Source organism: Lactuca saligna, chromosome 1, assembly GCF_052625555.1.
Source record: "Lactuca saligna cultivar CGN05327 chromosome 1, ASM5262555v1, whole genome shotgun sequence".
Classification (NCBI taxonomy): domain Eukaryota; kingdom Viridiplantae; phylum Streptophyta; class Magnoliopsida; order Asterales; family Asteraceae; genus Lactuca; species Lactuca saligna.
The window spans coordinates 84656245-84681418 of record NC_136417.1 but is presented as its reverse complement, the minus strand read 5'-3'; the positions used below and the strand labels follow the sequence as shown (position 1 = coordinate 84681418).

Here is a 25174-nt window from a genome sequence, read left to right as displayed (position 1 = left end):
AGTTGACACCTGAGTATTTTGGCCTTATCAAAGGCCTATTTATCGACTTTTGAATCACAACACCTGATATTCTAAAGGTTTATTTTTATAAACTATTATTTATATATTTTAGCATTTTACTTAGTAAACATTAAATTAATAAAGGAATTAATATATATATATATATATATATATATATATATATATATATATATATATATATATATATATATATATATATATATATATATATATATATATACACACTGTATGGTGGTTTTGATTGTGAATTCTCATAATAAATTATCTACAACGTGAAACACGTGGATCCCTCATAAATGAATGATATGTACTATTTCGAAGTAGGTAAACCTTACCTATTATATATATCGTTTCTAAGGAAAAAGAACTCATCTTCAAACATAGAGTTCACATTTCCGTCTGATGGCTTTCTCTAGTGCTTTTAGCAACGGAACTATTGACCAGGGTATAGTAGAAATATACAATTACAATTTAAAGTGTTTCATTGATTTACTTTTTGAATTACAATAAAGTAAAATATGTGTATCAATTTTATTTGACAACAGGGTCACCAGTAGAGTATCCGTACCCTTCTCATGTGAATGTAGCCTGCTTTGTTTTTATCAAGCTGTCCGGTAAAACCAACTATAGTCAGTGGCGGGAAGACATGATATGCCTTCTGGAGACTAATGGCATGTTCGGTTTCATCGATGGCAAATTAAAAAACCCGGTGGTGATCGATGGTATGTCTAAAGAATTGGAAAATATGACTGCAATTGAGGCCAAGCTGTATTGGTTATGGAAAAGGTCTGACGCACTTGTGAAGGCATGGATATTTGGTTCACTGTGTGATGATGTGGTGGATATTGTTAGCGACCTTGCGACAGCTAACGACGTATGGAGAAGGCTAGAGACTATTTATAGTACTCGTCCGGCAGCTCCGATGACCAACACTAGTAGTGAAATTGGTATGTGGCTACTATCGTTCATATTTTCTTTTTATTTATAAATCTCTTTCAATTTTGTCCGTGAGCTGTTGTAATTTTTATGGAAATAGATCAGGCAAAGTACTTACCACTATATAGAGCCACTCTTAAAGGCGACTGGAACAAAGCACAACATATTTTCATCATGGACAGAGATGCGTTGATGTGTAAACTCAATGATGATAACGAAAGCCCACTCCACGTTGCAATTGGTACATGTCAAAATTTTCATTTTGTTCGGGAATTATTGGAGGTGATAACCCCTGAGTCACTCTCAACAATGGTAACACGTAGAGGGTCGAACCCACTGCAGCACGCTGCATTTGTTGGCAACACCGAGGCTGCAAAGATGTTGGTGGCGAAAAACCCACGTTTGCTATTCGTTCAAGACAAACAGAACTTCTCACCTATTCTTAGAGCTATTTTCGGTTCTCACACAGAAACTTTTCAATATTTACTCTATGTTACCAGATATCATATTAGGCTCTCCGAAGAAGAAGGATGCCACAATCCCTTTATGGGTAATAATGGTTGTACGCTTCTCACAAGGGTAATCACCGCATGTCTTTGGGGTGAGTTTTTTAGAAGCCTATTACATAGTTGATTTTGAATCCACACATATCAAACCTTTTTGGAGTTGATATATATATATATATATATATATATATATATATATATATATATATATATATATATATATATATATATATATATATATATATATATATATATATATATATATATATATATATATAGGTTCATGTTAATTTGAGACCATTCTAATTTTGTAAGACCGTGAAACCAAATCTAAAAATAATTTTAAAATTCAAAATAAATGGAAAAATCTAAAAATTCTTTTTTTAAATATTATTTTCGGAACTTGAATTAACTAAAAAAATAAAATATATATATAAAAAATAAAAATAAAATCTCTTTTTTTTTTTGAAAAATACGTGAAATATTCTAAATAGAATATTACACTGATATATTCTAAAAAATAATTTTAAAATTCAAAATAAATGGAAAAATCTAAAAAAAAATTTTAAATATTATTTTCGGAAGTTGAATTAACTAAAAAAAATAAAAATAAAATAAAATAAATTCTATTTTTTTTTAAAAATACGTGAAATATTCTAAATAGAATATTACACTGTACATATTCTAAAAATAATTTTAAAATACAAAATAAATGGAAAAATCAAAAAAAAAAAATTTTAAATATTATTTTCGGAACTTGAATTAACTAAAATAAATTAAAAAAATTAAAAATAAAAAATAAAAAAAAATGCGTCTCACGGTCTCACAAAATTAGGCCGTGTCACATGAACCTAACCCTATATATATATATATATATATATATATATATATATATATATATATATATATATATATATATATATATATATATATATATATATATATATATATATATATATATATATTTCATGTATTTTTCAAAAAAAAAAAAAAAAAAAAAAAACAGGATTTTTTTTTATTTTTTATTTTTTTTAGTTAATTCAAGTTCTGAAAATAATATTTTAAAAAAATTTATTTTTGGATTTTTTCATTTATTTTGCATTTTAAAATTATTTTTAAATTTGGTTTTACGGTCTTACAAAATTAGAATGGTCTCAAATGAACCTAAACATATATATATATATATATATATATATATATATATATATATATATATATATATATATATATATATATATATATATATATATATATATATATATATATATATATATATATATATATATAACAGTTGGTATGAAACATCAACCACGTCAATATAATCAAGCATGCATGGAGCGAATTTAATTAGATTCTGCGCATATTTATATTTATTTTGGTTTTCAATATGACATTTACAGATGCTGCATATGGGTTAATAAATGATTACCCAGAAATGGCTACAGGAAATAACGGGAAATTAGCTCCATTGAAATTTATCGCTGGAAAGTTAGACGGATATTTCAATGGAAAATCATACAATTTTTATCAAAGATTTGTTTATTCTCGTATGTTTCTGAACTTGCTCTTACTTCATTGTTTTGGTGATTTTTTTTTTAAATGGCTAACTCGCACACCCCATAATCTTACACCTTTGTCCACTAGGGATGTTAACCTTCGACCTTTTGGTTGAAGGGCATATGCAGTGTAATTTAGGCCAAAATATCTATTGGTGTGTTTTTTATTATGTTTTGTCAACTAATATGGATCATGATCTAATTAATCAATGATCCAACCAATTTTATGGTTTAGCATAATTCACCCAAATGGGTCACAGTCGAGCTGATTTAAGATACAATGTTGGTTGATTTGTCTACCAAAATACTTATTTCTCATAAAATTCCATCAAACTCAGCATAACTACTACATCATTTCAATTTAGGTGTTTTTTATCATCCAACTCTTCTTTGTTTTACCTTTGTTTCTTGTTGGTTTTAGATGTGACATACATTTATCATATGATTTAATTAATAATATTATGTTTTTGAAGATGTACCCGTACGGAACTACGACTTAATCAATGCACCTCAGTTTAAGGATATTGAGAACGAAGAAACACATAACAGGCAAGATGTCGGCAACCATATGTGGAACTGCTTCCACCCTGGTTAGTAATCCTAAACATGTAATCAATTCAATCACAAGCATCAGCAATTAAATATGGGACTCTTTTCAAGCTAAGGATATTCTCATTTGTATGTTGAATTTAATACCAAGAGGCGATTTTACATAGACGGTTGGTGGGTCACTTGATCCACCTTAATTTTCAAACCTTATAATAAGTTATATAGGAAAAAAATTAGGAACCATCTTGAAATTTTTTTAGGACCTACTTTATAATGTTTGATCAAAATAGGTGGTCAATTTTAACGACTTAATTAGTTGATTTATAAATTTATCTATACCTAACCCACATCGGAATCAAAGTAAAAGTTATTTGATTTTTGTTAAGGGTGATGAGAAGGTTTATCATGGATTGTTTAAGCAATAAAGGTTTCTATCTCCCACTCCAACATTATTCAATGGAGTTATTAAGGGAAAATGTTAACGATTAAAATCTTAGACTTGGTTTATTACAAGTTTAAATTGGTTTTAGTCATTTAATATTATTTTTGTATGTTGAACCGATTTTATTAGTTTAACCATGCTTTAGTTTAAAAGGGATTGTTTTTTAAGTAGTTCTATTGAGTTTGAAAGACTTCTGATTTTCTTGGCCAAGAAGGAAAAACTCGTCTTAGTAGAAAGCCAAGCCAAGGTAATTTGTGAAGTATTCGGCCGAATTATACGAGTTTTACAATAGTATACACCACCCAACCCACAACTAATAATTTTAATTATTTCATTTTTCATTGCTTCACTTAAATAGGGAATCACATAGTTTTTTGTTCTAAACTCGCCACTGAAATTAATATAATCTAGCTTTTTATGTTGTTGAAATGTACATGCAGCCGGACTATCATTTTCACTACATAAAGTAAATATTTTCTCTTACATTTTCTTCATACATATCATTTTATCCATCTTAAATGATCATATATATATATATATATATATATATATATATATATATATATATATATATATATATATATATATATATATATATATATCATATTTAATCAAAATAATAATATTTTAATACATTTTTATGACACATGTTTTAATACATTTGTCTGCATACATATATGTAATACATGTCATCGTTTAAGATGAATAGAAAAATTTGCAGGATCACATTTAAATTTTATTTTCTATAAAAAAAAAATTCAATATCATCTTATATTTTCCTGGTACATATCTTTTTACCTATCTGAAATAATGACTTATTATATTTAGTGAAAATAATAAAATTTTAATATACTTATATATATGACACAAGTCACAATTTAAAATTGGAGGAAGAATATGTGAAAACAAATGTATGGGGATATTTAATTTCTTTTTTCATTAGAAAATTAAATATCCTACTAACCATTTTAAATAATGACATTTGTCATATTTAAAAAAATTAATAACAATATTCTAAATCCGAATCACAAGTTGAGTTGGTGTCATAAAATTCTAAATTTAGATTTTCGACCATTGATTTCTAACAAAGAAAAAATAAAAATTCCAAATCAAAATATCAAGTTTCAAAAGTCCGAATCTAAACTATACATCGAAATATTCACAAGTGAAAGTGCTTAATGTCAGTGAAACTTCTACACGAACTCAACCTGACGTTTCTTCAAAGATCTAAGGATTTCATGGAAGGTTTATAACCTTAATGAACGTCAAACATTCAAAATTATCATTTGGAATCAACAGTCATGTTCGTAAAAAGGACAGCATATTCTATCTTGATCCAATGAATACATTGAGAGTGACGAAAACACATTGAGCTTAACATTCACTTCTTTGATTACAATGTCCCCACACACCATTTTTTTTATACTACATGTTACCACCATGCTACTAATATGCATTCATCTTCATGAATAAGCTTCCATTTCTGCTCTTTACCAATGTTTGATCTAGTATAAGCGTTTGTTAATATCTCACTCAACCTACATGGCATATAAGTTTATGTTTACTCGTACGCCTGTTTGTAAATACTATACTATACTTTAGCTTATCTTGGCCTATGGTTCCTCTTGTTTATATATATATATATATATATATATATATATATATATATATATATATATATATATATATATATATATATATATATATATATATATATATATATATATATATATATATATATATAAAGCCATTAATGAGAATCACTTATGTAAAAATACTCTCATTGAAGATTAACATTGTCTACATGATTGTACGCACCATATTAATTGTCATTGATTTGTTTTGCTAAATTTTATGTATTTGTATTTATTGATTTCTATACAATCAAATCTAATTTCTTTTGTAGTCATCAAGAGGATTTATGGTAATTTTTGGGAAGTTTCCATACAGCATGGTAATGAATGTTTTTCTTACTTTGTTTTAAATAAATTGATTCTTTTATTCGTGACTTGATGTAATATCCTTTTATTTTTTTTCCTACTTATTTCGCTATCTATTTAAAATATGAAAAATATATTAAAATATTATCAATTTGTTGTCAGCCCATTTATTACATGAGATTATTGAAAAAAATAAATAAGAAATAAAGCTCTAGAAATATAGAAAATTTAAATTTGTTATAAAAAAAGTAGAATTTTTAATTATTAAAATTGAAGTGCTTATTTATCATTTAAATTTAAACTAATAATTAAAATAAATAGACAGTTGAAATAATTTGATTCAATTTAGAAATTTAGAAATTACAAAGAAAGTTGCATTAATGAATTGGATATATATATACATTTATTATTACATTTATTACATTCAAATATTATATGATATTTAATAAAATGGAAAAAACCACAAAATAACACATAGATATAATTTAATCTAAATTTACCTTAAAATAACATGTGACATAATGTATAAATGGATGACTAATGGTAAAATTATTTTAATCTTTAGAAATGATTCTATCTAAATATGACATTTGTTATAATTTTATAAGGATAGAAAGATAATTAGAAAGAAAAAATAGAAGGATATTATTTAATTTCTCCTTCTACAAATATGATTTCATGTCAGGAGATTTTCTTTATAGTCATTCTTATTAACTTTGTTTATATTTAAATAGATGATGTAGCTAAATTAATTTCATAAGAATTAAACAATGATTAAATTAAGAAGTTATATATATATATATATATATATATATATATATATATATATATATATATATATATATATATATATATATATATATTAGTTTATAACTCGTGGAAACTACGGGTTATAAAATTAATTAAACTTCCATAATAAAAAATTATAATTATTAATCAGTTATTTTAAATAAATCATTTTAAATAAATTATTAATTAAGTGATATATCAAAATTTTAAAGTTATTATAACTTCAAATTTAACATATAATTAAAAAAATGTAAATTTGAATTTTGAAATGAGTTGCCTAATATATCTATATGACACATAGCATAATAATAATGAGGAGTTGTATTAGAGTGACACTTAAAGAAAGGAGATTAAAACTGCTCATTTATTAGAATGGAGATTATATATTAACTAAGTGAACACATACAAGGCTAAAATTTATGTACAATGCTATGATCGTAACGTTAATTTATGCCTTTGCTAATGCCGACTATCAATATAAAAGGCTACTGATCTTGAGCTACATATAAAGATTCTATACTTAAGACAACTTGGAGAAAAGATATACAGAAGACAGTATACAATGATTAGCTAGGCCAATATTTTACTGGTGTTTCAATCATGATTCAGTTATTACTTTGAAATTTAAGTGGTTTGTTTCTATCTTATTTAGCACAGTACCACACATTAAAAAACTCCAAGAAGAGAAAGTGAAGCACAAGAATGCTCTTCTAGTACTAAGGGGTATATGCGAAGAAGTTGGTAAACTAAATAGATTTAGTGAAATTCGAGAACATTACATGGAAGCAATTAATACGGCAGTTAAATATGATCATTATGAAGCACTAGAAGAGATCATCAGATATTTTCCACAAGCAATTTCGACTAGGGACAATGAGTATCCCCTTATTCAATTCGCAATAATAAACCGTTGTGAAAGGGTTTACAACTTTTTTGTACACCGGGCCGTGACTAACAAGCATTCACATAAAGTGACAGTTGATGAATACAAAAATAATATTTTGCACTTAGCTGGAAAGTTGGCTCCTATACACAAACTCAATCTGGTTTCTGGTGCAGCTCTTCAAATGCAAAGAGAGTTGCAATGGTTTGAGGTGAACACGTTTTTCTTTAATTAATAAACATTTAGTTTAAATTTCCTTGCCATAACATATCTTAAATCATAGGAAGTGAAAAAAATTGCATGTCCTTGGCACGAGAATGCAAAGAACAATCAACAAGAGACACCAATTATGGTGTTTAGAAGAGAACATAAACAGTTGAGAAAAGAAGGTGAAGAATGGATGAAGAAGACTGCAGATTCATACACAATTACAGCTGCGCTCATTATTACCATCGTTTTTGCAGCGGCCATCACTGTGCCTGGTGGAACTGATGACAACACTGGGAAAACAATATATGCGACAAAACCAAGTTTCATCATATTTGCAGTCTCAGATGCAATCTCATTGTTCACATCTACCACTGCCTTATTATTGTTTCTATCCATTCTCACAGCACGCTATGCAGAGGAGGATTTTCATCACAAGTTACCTAAGAAACTGATATTTGGGCTTACAATGTTATTCTTGTCGGTAACCTCAATGATGGTAGCTTTTAGTGCAACATTGTATCTTATGTTTGGACAGGGAAAAGCATGGATCTTGATTCCGATAGCCATATTAACCTGTCTGCCAATTGCATCCTTCGTGACATTACAATTACCATTGCTTTTTGATCTCATCTCCTCAACATATGGCCGTGGAATCTTTGTTAAACATTGTGATCGTAGGATCAAACAATCATGAAATTGATGGTGCGTTCCTAGAAATGTTGTTTTGTAATTTGATAATGTCTTGTCTAATGTCTATGGTGACAAAGTGTTTATTCTGATGGTATAAGACCTATGTTGTTATCAACTTTAATTAAATTTGTGTCATCATCTTCTTAAAAGAACTTATTTTGTGGAGTTCTGTTGAGAGTGATTATAATAACGTGCCACAGGAAATTACAAAGATCTGATCAGATCCTATTAAGGATTTGGTTGAAAGTAAGAGAGAAAAGCAGAATAGACTTATTTATGTTTTGGTTATTCAGTTTACAAAATATACATACTATGCTATCGAGTAAATAAATATATAATTGGACGTTTTTTTTTTGTATCTACATCTTTGAAATTCCATGTGATAATATCCACATAACAAAAAATAGTTAAGAAACGCGAAATGTATAATAAACTGATTTTGGGAAATTATCAAAGCAGAAAAAGGGGGAAATATTTATAAGGCTAAGGGGAATGATAACATGTGGGAAATTTTCAAAGCAGAAAAAAGGGGAAGTATTTATAAGGCTAAGGGGAGTGGTAACATGCTTAGCATGTTGCCAAATAGGATCATTTTAAGCCACATGAGAGGAAGAGTGGTATAGCATCAAAGTTGTAAGAGATACAGAGCGGTAGCATTTTAAAGGTTGTTTTATTTTAGTTAAAAAAAGAAAAAAAATGAGAAATAAGCCAATCATAGCCTTTCTGTTCTATTTCTCTTTCTCTTTCCTATCGCTAGAAGTCTGGCGAGTAACATTGGGCGAGGCATACAACGAATATGAAGGGAGTGGTCATAGCAAGAGTAGCGAGCTGGAGGCGAGCTTTTTGCGAGAGCCACTCCCTCCAGCTTAAGTAACAAGAAACCCTATTGAACCTTGATGTCAGTATGTTACAAATTCATAAAATGTAGCATACAATGGTAACATGTTGCATTCTTGCAATATCTTGCATTCTTGCAACAGTCAAATATAAAAAGCGCTAGTCCATGGTCTTCACAACTCATAAGTAATCGAATTCCCATCAAAGTTTGATACCTATTATCAAAAAGGTAGTAAATTATCACAAATTTGATTATATTGAAACTAAACTCAAAATATCTCAGGTTTTTAAAAAATAATTTAAATTAACTATTTGATATAGAATAAGCTTTGCACTGATATGAGAGTATAATAATGGATAAAGCTAAGGGTTTCTATCATGGCATAAGAAGAAATGAGATACATAACATGGTTGTTACAAAGTAAAGTCGATAACTCACGAAACCACACACACACATAAAGACACAGTATTTATGTTGTTCGGTCAAGATGACCTACGTATATGTGCAGGAGGGAGTATTCTTATTCAAAAGTTTTCACACAGAGATTACAAATACAATTTTGCAGAGATTCAAGATACTCTCTAGAATTCAAGATTCTAAAGTTACAAAGGAATAAGTAGCACAACCCTATCTATAGACCAATGATCAAACATTAAACCCGAATGGGTCAAGCTCATTTGTCAATAGGTCCATGAAAGGTGTCAACCAATTACATGTTGCCATGTAAGAAGATTTAGTCACTAAATAGAGTTTTTTCTCACCAGCAAAGTTTTTAGTCACCAAACAGAGTTTTCTCTCACCAAATGAGCTTTCAATCACCAAACAATGTTTTCTCTCACCAATAGAGCTTTCTTTCATAATTTCATGTAAAACGCTTTTCCACAATGCTCTATCATCATGCCCTGCCACAATGTTCTACCGTAATCTAATGTTATGTTAGAGTTCTCTTCCATAATGCTCAACTCATATTTAACAATCTCCACCTTGACTTGAGTATCCTTTAAGTTCTAGAATCCAAGAACTTCCTCTCTCCTGCTAATTTTCCTCGAATGGACTTAATTCCTACGAACATCTACCAAGTCCAGGTAAAGCTTGAAGTTCTCTCTAGCACTACAAACTAAATGACATTTAGTGGAATAAAAAAAGTTCCACTATAGCCCCCCCCCCCCCCCCCCCCCCCATGAAATCAACGGTACAAAAATAAAAGTACCATTAATGCCACAAAAACCTTCAGTGACACTTCTTAATTGTGTCGATGCAACCTTATAAGATATTAGTGGCATTTTTTGGTATGCCACTGTAACAATATTGGATTTTAGTGGCATTTCTTTTGTACCACTAATATAGTTGCTAATATAAATAATTTTTTCATTCGTTTAATGACACTTTTTTTCAATAAAAAAATATTTAAATATTTGGTTTGCTTTTTTTTAATTTAAATATAATATAATCTAATAAAAACAATTAAGATACTAAATGGAATACACGATATCATTACTTAAATTCAAATTTAACTCGTTTAACAAAAATATTCTCAATATTTAAAATACAAAAGTCTTCCAAAAAGAATGATAAATCTAGATACTGTGCTAATAACATTCAAAACATAAAACTATCAAACTAATTAAATACTTTGGAAAAAAGCACAAAACTTGATTAATCTCGAACTTTACATAAATGATTCCCTTCTTTTTTCCAAATTTCGAATAATTGTCTATTATATAACCATAATACGTCACATAAATCGCGTAAGAATATCACCAATTAACCTGACATACAAAAAGAAGCGTGAACCGCTTGGATATTTGAGTTTAAAGTAATTTTCATTGTTATGATGACTTTTAGATGATAATCTTTAACTTCCTAAATAAGATTTATCAGGAACCTAAAAGAATTGTGTAATAAGATTATCACTAATATATAATGTAATACTAGACGAATCATTAATTTTCATGTAATTCATTACCTCTAAGTTCAAATTGTCAAGCACGCTAGATAAGTTTGCATTTGGAATATGATCCTTAACGAGGTTAAAAAGAATACTCAATGCATTTTGTGTACGAGCTAACCCATTCTTTAGTTGTTAAATAGTTTTTGGATCATTATAACATGAACCACCTTTGTTTTTTACAACTAGCATCCTTCCTACACATCAAATATACCCTTGTTTCTCTAGACCCTTAACTTGAAAGTAGTCATCATTTGAATAATCTTGTTCAGCCCCTTGTATGTTTGTTAACTCACTTGAAATGGCTTGTAGGGAAGACTACAAATCAAAACAAATTATAATATTGCATGTTATTGTATATGAATTATAAATTACTAGAATTAATAATTCTTATAAAATATATTACCATAACCAAACAACATTCTCATTAATAATAGTTCCATCTTTATGAGTATGAGTTATACAATATATTTATTATCATGTTGGGTATACACCATCATTTTTTTGCCAACAACAAGAATTAATTGCATTTCATGACCACTAAATGATTTCATAAGAAACAAACTTTAGACATATGATAGAATAGCCAGTTAATACCTCTTCTTGAGCTAGTCGGGAAACTGATTATGTTCTCGTGATAGAATTAATAATGCTTATAAAACTCACCTCACAAGTAGTGTTGAATCAAGAAGATCAAACCCCAACTCTCAGCTCCAAACTCAACCGCCTGTAATCCCCATATGACTAATTCCATTAGAATCCCAAATTAGCAAAATACCCCCGGAAGTCAAACTTGGTCAACCATGGTCAAAGTCAAAGTCAACAGTCCATGTTGACCTAACTCGTCGAGTGTAGCTTACTGACTCGTTGAGTTCCTTCAGAACTCTGAAACCATGAAAACTGGAGTCAACTCGTCGAGTTGCCAAACAACTCTTCGAGTCCATGTAGTGTCCAGAAAGCGGGAAAACCTTAATCAACTCGTCGAGTTATCTCACCAACTTGCCAAGTTCACTCGGAATCAAAGAAAACTGGAAAAACCTTATCAAACTCGTTGATTTGGCTAACAACTCGTTGAGTTTTCCTATCTTAAAGTGTTCAGCCCTTTCTAGTCAACTCCAAGGCCCCAAACTACAAATCTAGCCTCTTAGGACTAAGATACCATGTAAAGTTGCTAACTTTACGTGCATGAAAAGGATAAAAGGGATCAAAACACCAATACTAAGCTAAATAAGAGGTTTAAGGCATGGAAGTTAGCCAAAGCTTGGCAAAGCTTGAGTCTTTAGGCCTAAAATTTAAGGTTTTCACGCACAACCTCAAAATTAGGGTGCAAACCCTAAAAATTAGCGTTTTCACACACAACCTCAAGTCGTCGAGTTAGGGTCCTCCAACTAGTCGAGTGGGTTCCATAAACCACGTGGCCTGATCGGTTTCTACACGATGAGTTGGGGCCTCCAACTTGTCGAGTAGGTCTTAAATGATGTATAAAAATTCTTGAAATTCATACTTGGCAGTCATGATGTTACAATTCTCCCCCACTTGAACTAGACTTCATCCTCGAAGTCTACTATGGTAAACAACTCCGGATAATGCTCCCGTATCTCGGCCTTCGGCTCCTAAGTCCACTTGGATCCCCTCCGATGCTCCTATTGTACCTTTACGAAAGGTACCTCCTTGTTCCGTAGAAACTTCACATTCCTCTCCAGAATGGCCACTAGCTACTCCACGTAATTCGGGTGCTCATCGACCTAAATATCATCTAATGACACCACTACCTCCTCATCTAGGATGCACTTCCGTAATTGCGAGACGTGAAAAGTGTTGTGAATCTAGCTGAGCTCCTCCGAAAGATGCAGTCTATATGCTACCTTGCGTACCGTGGTAATAACTCAAAAGGGTCTAATTTATCGGGGACCTAACTTCCCCCTCTTTCTAAAGAGAAACACACCCTTCCAGGGTGAGACCCTCAGTAGTACCATGTCACCAACCTGAAACTCCAACTTAGATCGGCATCGATCGGTGTAACTCTTCTGCCGACTCTAAGCGGTCTGCAACCGCTGTCTGATCTGCTTAATCTTCTCGATAGTCTGCAGAACTACCTCAGTCCATACAACAACTCAAATAGTGGAGCACCAATACTGGAATGAAAGTTTTTGTTGTAGGAGAACTCTGCAATAGTAGGTAGGAGTCCCAGCTCCCACCAAAGTCAATAACGTAGGCCCGCAACATATCCTCGAGGGTTTGTATGGTACGCTCACTCTGAGTGTCTGTCTACGGATGATATCTTGTTTGAAATGTAGCCCTGAGCCCAGTTCCTCATGGAACTTCTGCCAGAAACAGGAGGTGAATCGAACATTAGTGTCTGAGACAACAGAGACCAGTACCTCGTGGTAAGAAACGACCTCGCGGATATACATATCGGACAACTTCTTAGTCGATGAGCTCTCCCGAATGGGGGGGGGGGGAATAGGCACTCTTGGTCAATCAATCCACAATGACCCATATAACATTGAAGCCCTTTTCCTCTCTCGACAATTTGGTGATGAAGTCCATTGTGATATGCTCCTATTTTCACATGGGAACCTCCAAAGACTACAGATTGCCATGCGGCCTCTGATGCTTGGCCTTGACTATCCTATAGGTCAAGCACCTCTCGATGTACCATGCGATCTCTCTCTTCATGCACGACCACTAGTAACTCAGTCTCAGATCTCGTTACATGTTGGTGGCCCCCGGTTGAATAGAGAAGCGAGACTTATGAGCCTCCTCCAGTACAATCTTTCTGACCCCACAAGACATCGAAAACCATACCCGACCACAATGGATCAATAATCCCTAACTATCCTGCACGAATTTGGTGATCTCACCCCTAATCCTCTCAAGCTTCCAGTTCTCCTGTCTCATACCCTTGACCAGAGCTTCCCTGACCAAGCTCACAAGTGGAGATTCAACTGGTATCCTCACATGTCGTTGTAATAGAAGATCCATCCAACTTGCGGCTTAGGGCATCCCCAACCACATTTGCTTTACCCGGATGGTAAACGATCTCACAGTTATAATCCTTGACAACGTCCAGCCACCTGTGCTTCCTCATGTTCAGGTACGGTTGATCCATGATGTGTCTCAGACTCTTGTGGTCTATGTATATGGTACATCGGACCCCGTAGAGAAAATGTCTCAAAATCATGAAAGCGAATATCACCGCTCCCAACTCTAGATCGTGTATGGGATATCTCATCTCATGCTTCTTCAATTGTTGTGATGCATAGGTTATCACCCTTCCTCTCTGCATAAGGACTGCTCCTAATCCAGTGATCGATGCATCACAGAACACCATGAAATCCTCAACTCCCTCAAGGAGTGTCAAAACTGGCACCTCACAAATTTGTTGTCGCAGCATCTTAAATGCAGTTTGTTGCTCAGGGCCCCATTGGAAATCCACCCCCTTCTTCGTCAGACTATTGAGGGGTACCGCAATCTTGGAGAAATCATGTATGAATCTCCGGTAGTACCCTGCAAATCCCACAGCAGCAGCCGTCTCAGCAATGGTTGCATGGTGCTCATCAAAGGACTCAACCATAACGGTCTTGATAAACCCAAACATTTCCGTCAACTGTGCCTGGAACAATGTAGAACCTCAACATGTAGGATCTCCCGAATCCTGGTGTCTAACTCATCTGGCCTCATTTGACCAACAGTCATGGGCACTATTGGTTCACCCTCACTGCCTTTTCCTGATCCCGATCCGGATGCGGTCACAAATCGCCTCGTAACCACCATGATGTAAATATACCAGGAAGATATCTAACATTCCATATAATAATCGGGGAACCAACTCCCAACAAAGCCCTAGGGGTTGTGACTTCCTTGCAACGTGTATGGTTTATGTGCTTTCAGTAGTATGCTCCCATAGTGCCTTCCATGCCTACCCATATTTGTATCAAGTATCATCACAACGACCTAACAATATACATAATCATAGGCGAGCGCTCAATCCTCACTCCTAGAGGAAGGCTAAATATCTCATAATTGCCCGACTGACCCTGCACAACTCATCCATGAAACTCTCACCAACCCTACAACACTCGTGTATGCAAGTCATACATAACGCTGGACCCTATAGACTTTCGAATATCTGATCCTACCCTAAGCCCTTCACCAAACAATAATAGGAAATAAGGTCAAACCAAACATGCTCATGCTAAAAGATCTTAATTATGTACAACTATGATGCATACATTAAGCAACTACAGTAATGATGTCAATTTCATATATGAAAAACGATTTTTGGGTAACCTTCTCTCTTTAAAAGAAATTGCATGTCCGATTTTTGGGCAAACCCTTTACCTTTATCTGTGATTGTCATCTCTTTTCTCCTTTCCACTGTTGCTCAACCGTTCCACCCTTTACGACACCCAATCTCTTCTAATTCAAAGATGGTGACTTTCAGATGTGGGAATGAAGCAATGAAGATCACTTCATGGACGGATTGTAACCCTGGAATATAATTTTGGATTTATGCAAGATGTGGGTTCCTTAAATGGTCTAATCCTCCTATGTGTGCTAGCGTATTAGTGGTAATTTCGGGTTTGATAAGATCAATGAACCGATTGGAAGAGAGGGTTGCCATTGTGAGTGCAGAATTGTGTAACTACCGGTTGATGTTGTTTTGTTCATGGTGTTCTTTTTTTGGTTTTATGTTAATCTCTAAGTATCTTGTGAAAGTTTGGATGGTAATGGAGTTTTGCTTTTTGGTTTGTAACCGTTGCAGGGTTTTTTTTTATTTTAATCGAATAGGGGCTTTTTTCGCTTTCAGATTATGTAGGGGGTTTTGGAATTGGTGTTGTTGTATTTGGTTTATGTATCAAATTAATGTGTAACGGAGTGGTAATGGTAATGGTTATGGAATGTAGTTTTTTATAGTTGATTGTTCAATTTCTTGAATGGTTTTGAAATGCAATTGTTAAGTGTATTGTAAATGCATCTTTAAGATGGTTTTGATTTGCAATTGAAATGTACAATGTTATTAATTGATCTGTGAAGGGTAGTACACAAAAAAAATTCATTACCAAAATGTGCATACACATCATTACATGAAAAGTTTTAAAATGCTTAATACAACCATCATACTACGTTTCAAAACAAATAAAGACCTACAGCACAAGCATGACTTAAGTTTCAAAAGACCTACAATAAAAGCATTACATGCAAAGTTTTCAAGTTCTTAACACATCTTTAAACAAGTACACATGAATTAAGTTTCAAAAGACCTACAACACAAGCATCCTAATAACTAGTAAAAATATTTTTCATCCCCCTGCAACTTCACCACTGTCTCCTGGCCCTTTACATGTTCTGGAATTGTGCCCTTTGTTATGACACTTTGAACTGGTGACTGCCAGATATTTCCTACTCAATCTACCAGCTTGGCTGTTTGGCTCATCAACACCCCTCCTTCTCTTCTTCTTAGGCCTCCCAACCTAGACATATTGTTATACTATAGTTAAAATTGAATTCATTCCATGTTCACATGTATATTATATATTTGGTCTACTTGAAATACAAACCTCTGTTTTATGTTTTGGTGGAAGTAAAGTGAATGGGCAGTCACTTTTAGGCCACATGAACGTCCATTCAATTGATCAATTTTGTTGAAATACATAGCTTTCCATTTTGATAGCCTATAACAAGGATGGACCCATTCATCAACATGTGGGGCATTTTCACCATTTTCAATTTTGTTCCATATAGCACAAATAGCATGTCTACATGGGAAACCTGTAATCTCCTAAAACCTACAACTGCTACTTTGGTCATTCAAGTTTACCACATATTGATCTTGCCATGTGCTTGCCACTTGGTACTTTCCTGTCCCATTGTATTTAGCCACATAGTTAGCTGCATCAGTCTTAATATTTCAAACACTATAGTTGTAGTAAGGGTTTGAAGTCCTTCACACTTATCTATTTCCTTTTGCACCACACATAACCTCTTCATGAGATACTCTCTAATATACTCTAAGTAGGTGATAATAGGTTTATCCCTACCTTCATCTAGCTTAGAATTGAATACCTCACAAAGGTTATTCAACAAACAATCAGTGTGTGCCCTTCCTGAATAATAGATATTAAGAGAAGACAATTACACATATAGTAAACACATAACAGGGAAGATTAACATTTATCAATAAATTTCTACAAAGGTACCACTAAAGTGAGATTTAGCCCAAGTGTTTGTTGGGATCTTACACACCCAAGCATGAGCCTCTTCATTGATCTTCTTCAACTCATCCATTGCTCAGTTAAAATGATTGACTGTTGTTTCTCTACCAAACTCCCAAAGCTAGTCACTCAAGTTTTTTCCTTTCCATTGTTTCTTCATGTTTTCCTAGATATGCCTTAAACAGAACTTGTGTTCTGCATTAGGGAATACCTTCTCAATTGTTGGTATTATTCCCTAAACAAAAGTCAATGTATGCAACATCAGTTACCCAAATGTATCTAGAAATAGTACTAAGAAAAAAAGTTAGGTGATACATACCTTTGATCTATCAGAATTGAATGTAAAGTTTGAATTTGCTCCCAGATCCAAATCTTCTCCTAACAGTTCCAAGAACCAGGTCCAACTACTTGTTGATTATGTCTCTACCAATATATATGATACAGGGTATATGCCATTCTTTCAGTCCAACCCTACAACAGTTAACACTTGCCCAGGGTAAGGGCCCTTCATGAAAGTACCATCCAGGCCTAGAAAATCTCTTAACCTAACTTTGAATCCCAACTTCAATGCACCCAGACAGACATATATTCTTCTAAAAGTTCTTGTGGTAATAGATAGGGAGGTTTATGGATACACATCAATCTGAACTGTGGTACCAAGATTGGTGTTTAGTAGCTCCAACACATAATCCCTCAAAAATCCATACTATACTTGGTAGTCCCCACTAATGATATGTTCAACCATTGTCTTTGCCCTAGCAACCTTTTGTAATGACATTCCTAGATCTAGTGTCTTGCACAAATCTTTGTGTAAAGCTTTCACTGGAATTCTAAGGTTACTCTGGATTTTTTTAATAATTAAGTTTGCTACATATTTGGAAGCTCAAGCTTTAAACACCCTTGTTTGCAAACATTTATACTCATCTTGTACTATTTTCACCAACCAATCCTAATTTTCATTAGCCCTCGATATTTGGACTTCCCATATACATGTACCTTTATTGGCAATTACATCTTTACCCTTGCACTTTGCCCTACTTCTAGTTGAGGGCCCACCACCATCAACTACTTTGGATGGCTTACTTACAACACCTTTACATTTCACCCTAATCCGGATTTTCTCATTTTTTGCTAGGTATAAAGACCTCCTTGTTGCTACAGCATGTGAGTTCATGTAGTTTTTAACATCATGCTTGGTTTTGAAGACCTGGCCAATATGAAATTGTTTTACATGAACCTCTCTATGTGAGTATGTACTTGACTTACTCAACTCTTTTAGCAGTCTCTTCCTATCATATTCATGAAATCCAGCAAATTGATAATCATCAAGCGCCATAACTTCCAACTCATCATCAACCATGTTATTCCCTTCATCTTTTGAATGATACTTTAAGATCCCATGTTCATCTACATCAAAAGCATATGGAATTCACTCATGTCTACATCTACATCAAATTGTATGTTAGACTCATCCACATTGTATTCACTATCATCATAATCATCTCCACTACCCTCAGAACCATGGCCACTCTCAGAATAGAAAGCGTATCCACTATCATCACTCACCATACCCTCTAGATAATCTAATTCTAGTTTTTGTTCACATGAAATTTGAATATTAAACTAAGCATCATAATCCGCATAAAGTGAATAATCCTCTACAAATGCTTCAAAGTCATCAACTGTTGCAGTATTAACTACTTTATCAGCTTGGCAACTTGGTTCATGTACATGGTAAGTTCCCACTAGTTCTTCAGTTTCAACTGCACTAGTGATCACTTCTTATTGAGTTTAAATTTCATGATTGACCTTCCTCTTGAATGACATGACTTTTTTTGCTAGCTTGTGACCTTATAAATGGCAGAATACTCTTTGAGCAATCATACCCTTCATCAACATCTAATACTTGTGACTTATCATAACCAAGGTTCATAGACTTGTTTGGGTCAAGCTTTCTACTACATGATCCTGCTTCTCTCCTACAAGGTTTCTTTCTATTCATTTCAGGTGACACACTATCAGACTCCAACTCTTCAATAACAACTTTAAAAGGAGACTTGTAATAACTAGCTACCCTTGTCTGACCAGTATCAACATATACCCTTATAAGTCTGTGTTTAGGGACATATGATACCATTTTAAGTACATCATAGTCATTACCTAAAGGCATTAAGCCATAGTCTAAAGGGTATTCAGGGATACAGAAATGGTAGTAAAGGGTTTGCTAAGTTTTGTACCCTAGTTCTCGGACCATGTCATCAAGCTCATGAACTGAAAATAAATCAGTGTCAACATCATCTACATATGCTACAACACCATCAACGTATTTCCTTCCAGGTGCTTTGGTGAAGACACCACTGTAGTGTACTTCAACGTGAAATAGCTGTCATATCCTCCTGGAAACACAAAAAAAGAGAGTAAATTCAATGATTTCTCTACGTGAACACAATCGACCAAGAAAAACAACTTTTGTTCCAGTATCGTACCGTACCTTTTTCCTAAGTCTTGCCCGGTTTCAAATTTTTCTCGAAAACACCATATTGATAGCACCATTGCAATTCCTTTAGCTTAAACCTGAAATCCCAATTTCTATTCTTGCTTCTACAATGGGAATGAACCCGATGATTACAAATGTAACTGGTTACCTTCTTAAGAGAGGGACGGGTAGTGAGTTGATGTGCAAACAATAGGTAATCATTTCATTTTAAAAAGAGAAGGTTACAATTGAAATGATGAAATTACCCCTACAATATAATATTGAAAAATGAGTTAATGAAGAAATCCTAACGGAGTGAGCCAAAAGGACCAAATGTTAAAAGTTTTGAGACCACAAGGATGATGCGTGAGGTTTTTGTAAATTAGGGACCAAACTTCAGATTTTTGGAAACCATAGGGACCATTTTTTAAGTTTTGTCTAAGGAAAACCCTAGGGTATCAGGCATCATATTGTCAGGCAATTCTATCATGCAATTCCTGAAGATCCCTAGCCTATCACTAGCATGATGTTCTAACATATCACAATATCAAATATTGGTATGGTATTTTGGGGTCTACTTACTTTCTTTGGCTGATCATACACTTTGCATCCTCCTTTAGTATTTTGAAAATCTTTTCCTTAGTTCGAGACTGGATTCACATGAGTGTTCCTCCAATTCACTCAAACCAAGGCTCTAATACCAACTTGTAACATCCATAAAATGCATGAAAAGTTAAAACTTTTTCAAGAATTCAAAAACCATTATTTATTACAATTTTTTTTTCAAAATAGTTTCATATTATAGTATCCCATAAATCAAAATCATAAAGTGTGAAGAGGTGCACGATCAAGCCTTCACCTTCCCGCGATCATCCGAAGTACCTGAAACAAAATCCAAAACTGTAAGCCTGAAGCTTAGTGAGTTCCCCCAAAATACCAATGCCATACAAACCATAACCATATCATAACAAATAAAATGTATATATAGTATGTAGTATGATTGGAACGCCCTCATCAGGACTTCAGTCTATCTGGCCCACTCTCAGAACCTTCAGCATATCGGGTCCGCTCTACTGGGCCTTCCGCTTGTCTGGACTGTTCTTCGAGCCTTCTTCTTGACTGGTACGCCCCATTGAGACTTCAGTCTATATGGGCCGCCTTGGGTATGTTGGCCTATAGCACAAAGCTGGATCGCCTTAAGCCACCCCCAAGCATACAATCAACATATAGGTAACAAATGCTAGCATGTACAAACATTTAGACCAATCTAACAGATCACTAATCATAACATCATCCTATATACCGGGATACCGACCTAACATGTCATTAAACATAGCATCATCCTATATATCAGGATACATATTTAGTATATCCCTAAGCATATCGTCATGCGATAACCAGAATAACAATCCAAAAGGGTTGGCATTGGTAGGGATGAGCATCGCAACCGGGTACACGCTTTTGGACCCGGAACCGCCTCAGAACTTCTGGTTTTGGAACTGGAACCGCCTTAAGCGGTTCTAGCTCCGATTCTCATTTTTTCGGAATCGCTACCCGCTGGAACCGGTTTATATATATATATATATATATATATATATATATATATATATATATATATATATATATATATATATGTGTGTCTGTGTGTGTGTGTGTGTGTGTGTTAGTTAGACCGGTTGAGAATATATTGGTCCGATTTTGTCCATCTTTAGTCCGAATTGATTTGATTTGGATCGAACTAAATTGCGGTTTTATCGACAAAAGTTAACAAAGTTAATGTGACCGGGTTACCCGCTCCTAGAACCAGAACTACCGCTTCCGGGACTGGTTCCAAACATTTAAGAACTGCCTAGATCGGTCTTGGTTTCGATTCTAACTTTCTAGGAACCACCGGTTCCAGTTGTCACTAAATGAGGTGGGTACCCACTTATGCTCATTCCTAGGTATTGGTGCCTTCGACCCTGTTAGTACAGTGAGAAAAACTCACTTAACAAGTAGTGCTGAATACAGAAGATCAAAAATTAACTCTCAAGTCCAAACTCAACTGCCTGTAATCCCCATATGATTAATTCCATTAGAATTCCAAATTACCAAAATACCCCCAGAAGTCAAACTTGGTCAACCATGGTCAAAGGCAAAGTCAACGGTCAAGTTAAACAGTCCATGTTGACCCAACTCGTCGAGTGTAGCTTACTGACTCGTCGAGTTCCTTCAGAACTTAGAAACCGTGAAAACTCGAGTCAAGTCGTCGAGTTGCCAAACAACTTGTCGAGTGCATGTAGTGTCCAGAAGATTGGGAAAACCTTAATCAACTCATCGAGTTATCTAACCAACTCGCCGAGTTCACTCAGAATCCAGAAAGTGGGAAAACCCTTATCTAACTCGTTGAGCTGGCTAAGCAACTCGTCGAGTTTTCCTGTCTTAACGTGTTCAGCACTTTCCAGTTGACTCTAATACCCCAAACTACAGATCTAGACTCTTAGGACTAAGATACCACATAAAGTAACTAACTTTACGTGCATAAAAGGCATAAAAGGGATCAAAACACCAATAGTATGCTAAATAAGAGGTTTAGGGCATGGAAGTTGGCCAAAGCTTGACAAATCTTGAGTCTTTACGCCTAAGGAAGCCTAAAGGGGTTTAGATCTAAAGCCATGTCCTCATGCCTAGCCCAAATCCAAGAATGACTCCAAGATGTACCAAAAAGGACCATTTTCTTTCATGAGAGTATATCTAAGCAATAAAAGGTCAAGGTAGCATCTTTATACCACAATATGGCTGCTACAACAATGCAAAAGCAGGATCTATAGCCCTTTCCTTCAGTTATGCACTCACCACTTCAAGCTTCTTCAAGAAATGCACCAAACACACAATCTTTAGCCTTACACACTCTCAAAATGGAAGGTTAGCTCGATCAGGGTTTTCTCTAGACTGTAAAGTGATATATGAGGTTGGTGAGGGGACTTATTGTCCTTTAAATAGGGTGCAAACCCTAAAAATTTGGGTTTTCATGCACAACCTCAACTCGTTGAGTTGGGGTCCTCCATCTCATTTAGTAGGTTCCATAAACCATGCGGCTTGATCGGTTTCTACGCGACGATTTGGGGCCTCCAACTTGTCGAGTAGGTATTAAATGATGTATAAAAATTCTTGAAATTCATACCTGGGAGTCGGGATGTTACATACCCTTTTTTAAACTAGTCACTAAATTGTTGGGAATGAATCGTATCAGTTTCATACTCGAGTATATAACAAGACCAATTTTGTCCCTTGATTAGTCTTTTATGTTCCCTTCATAAAAAAGTCATGTTTTATTGTAACCTAGAGACCAAAAATGAAGTATATAAAATTCGTAAAGAAACATAGTACATCTTACTCTTGAAAAGGTGTAACTGATTCGATATTGAATAGCACATAACGATGTACTTTAGCAAGTGACATCTCATATATGACAATACTTAAAGTTTTCCTCCTTTTATGAAATGAAGATCCTTAATGGATTCTAAGCCCCAATGGACGATCAAGAAAATGATTTTTAGATTTTCCAATCTTATTTTTGGTGGCCTTCATCATCGTTTCAAATAGCTCTAGTAAAAACTGTTTCTACTCCAGTGAGATATCTAAAGCAAAATGTTTTACTTTCTTGAGATAAGAAACATTCAAAAATTGAGCCTTTATGATGAGATTAATTGTTGACATTCGACTTAAGTGTTGAAAGTTCATTGTGTGGTCATAAACAACTGATCATTTAAAATTAGTAACAAAACTATATGTAAAATGAAACGCCAAAGAAACTTTTGTTTACCTTTTAATAGGATACATCCACCGAAAAGCAAGATGACGTCCAAGCTTAACCTCTTTGACAAAGTGAATTACCAAGTCTTCCACCACTATAAAGAAGGAAGGGAGGGATATCTTCTCCAATTTTCATAAAGTGACAACGACTATAACATGGAGAAACTCGAGATCAAATTCAGATATGTCTTTATAGAAAATGATCGTAAACAATCACATAGCTCAAAACTTAGACTACATGATCAAGTAAACTTCCACTTAATGCAATAGGTAAGTAATCTTGCATAAACATCTCGAAATCATAACTTTTTATCCCAATTTGTTTCTTTTCTTTAAGTTGAACACATTGACATATGTTGAATGAAAAATCATCAGGAAGCTTAATTGACATGAGGTTTTTTAGGAATGAAGATTTATCGGTCGCATTTATTTGATAACAAGCTTTTGAAAAATAAGTTGTATTGTTTCTTGGTCGCTTCATTGTATGTAAGTCCTTTCTTATACCTAGTAGTTTTATAACGAGTCTTGTGTCTAAGTTGTATTTGGATTTCTTATCTAGTCAATATAGTGCCCATAATATTGTCACAAATATTCTTTTCTATGTGCATGACATCAAGATTATGACGTAACGGAAAATGCTCCCAATATGGCAACATAAAGAAAATATTTTTCTTTTTCCAATGACCATAATTAACATAGTCAACAAGAAACTTGTTGTCATCTAATTGTTGAAGAACATCCTCACCAAAAATAGTATTAAGAGCTTCTCTTAAATTTGTTCTTCCAAAAAAGGGTCTAGTGTATGTACACCAACAATGGTTAGTTGAAAGCCATCTCCTATGACACATATAACACCATTTTTTCATTAGTTAGCCATTTGGAATCATTTTTCAAATCACACACATGATAAGCAAGTTTTCCCTTGGTACTCCACCCAGACAGATTAGCATAACCAAGAAAGGTAGGTATTGTATAAAAATAATGCTTTCAACTAGAAATTTTCTTTCATTGATGCATCAAATGTCTCAACTCCAAACTCCCACAACTCCTTAAATGATTTTATTACAGGTTTCATGTAGACATTTATGTTGTCTCTGGGACTATAAGGACCATGCATGATTAAAGAAAGAATGAAATTAGGTTGTTTCAAAACCAACGAAGGCGGAAATTTATAAGGAATAAGGATGACATGCCATCTATTGTGTGCCATGTTCATTATCCTGAAGATTGAAACCATCACTTGCAAGTGCTAAACGAACATTGCGAGGATCACTTGCAAATTTAGAAAAAAAAAATTACGTATCAAAATCTTTCCAAGCTAAACCATCTGCTAGATGTCACAGTTTTCCATCATTAACATGTTCTACATGATGCCAC

General features: G+C 33.7%; 1 protein-coding gene across 2 annotated transcripts; it reads left to right on the top strand.

Annotated features, from left to right (window-relative positions):
* The first annotated feature begins 407 nt into the window (after positions 1-407).
* On the top strand, positions 408-8637 carry LOC145040733 (uncharacterized). Of its 2 annotated transcripts, XM_078988638.1 has the most exons (8): positions 408-466; positions 567-968; positions 1058-1558; positions 2864-3010; positions 3493-3609; positions 5917-5964; positions 7397-7833; positions 7906-8637. In XM_078988638.1, the coding sequence occupies exons 1-8, from the start codon at positions 424-426 to the stop codon at positions 8524-8526; spliced, it is 2316 nt and encodes a 771-aa protein (XP_078844764.1). In that variant the 5' UTR covers positions 408-423; the 3' UTR covers positions 8527-8637. The 2 variants fall into 2 exon arrangements, with proteins under 2 accessions (XP_078844764.1, XP_078844770.1); XM_078988644.1 differs by lacking the exon at positions 5917-5964.
* Positions 8638-25174: the final 16537 nt, after the last annotated feature.

Excerpts from the sequence above, each read along its gene's own strand:
- LOC145040733 (XM_078988638.1), top strand. The coding sequence starts at position 424 with ATGGCTTTCTCTAGTGCTTTTAGCAACGGAACTATTGACCAGG. Across the intron at positions 969-1,057 it reads CAACACTAGTAGTGAAATTG|ATCAGGCAAAGTACTTACCA; the intron begins GTATGTGGCTAC and ends TTATGGAAATAG. Across the intron at positions 3,610-5,916 it reads GTGGAACTGCTTCCACCCTG|TCATCAAGAGGATTTATGGT; the intron begins GTTAGTAATCCT and ends TTTCTTTTGTAG.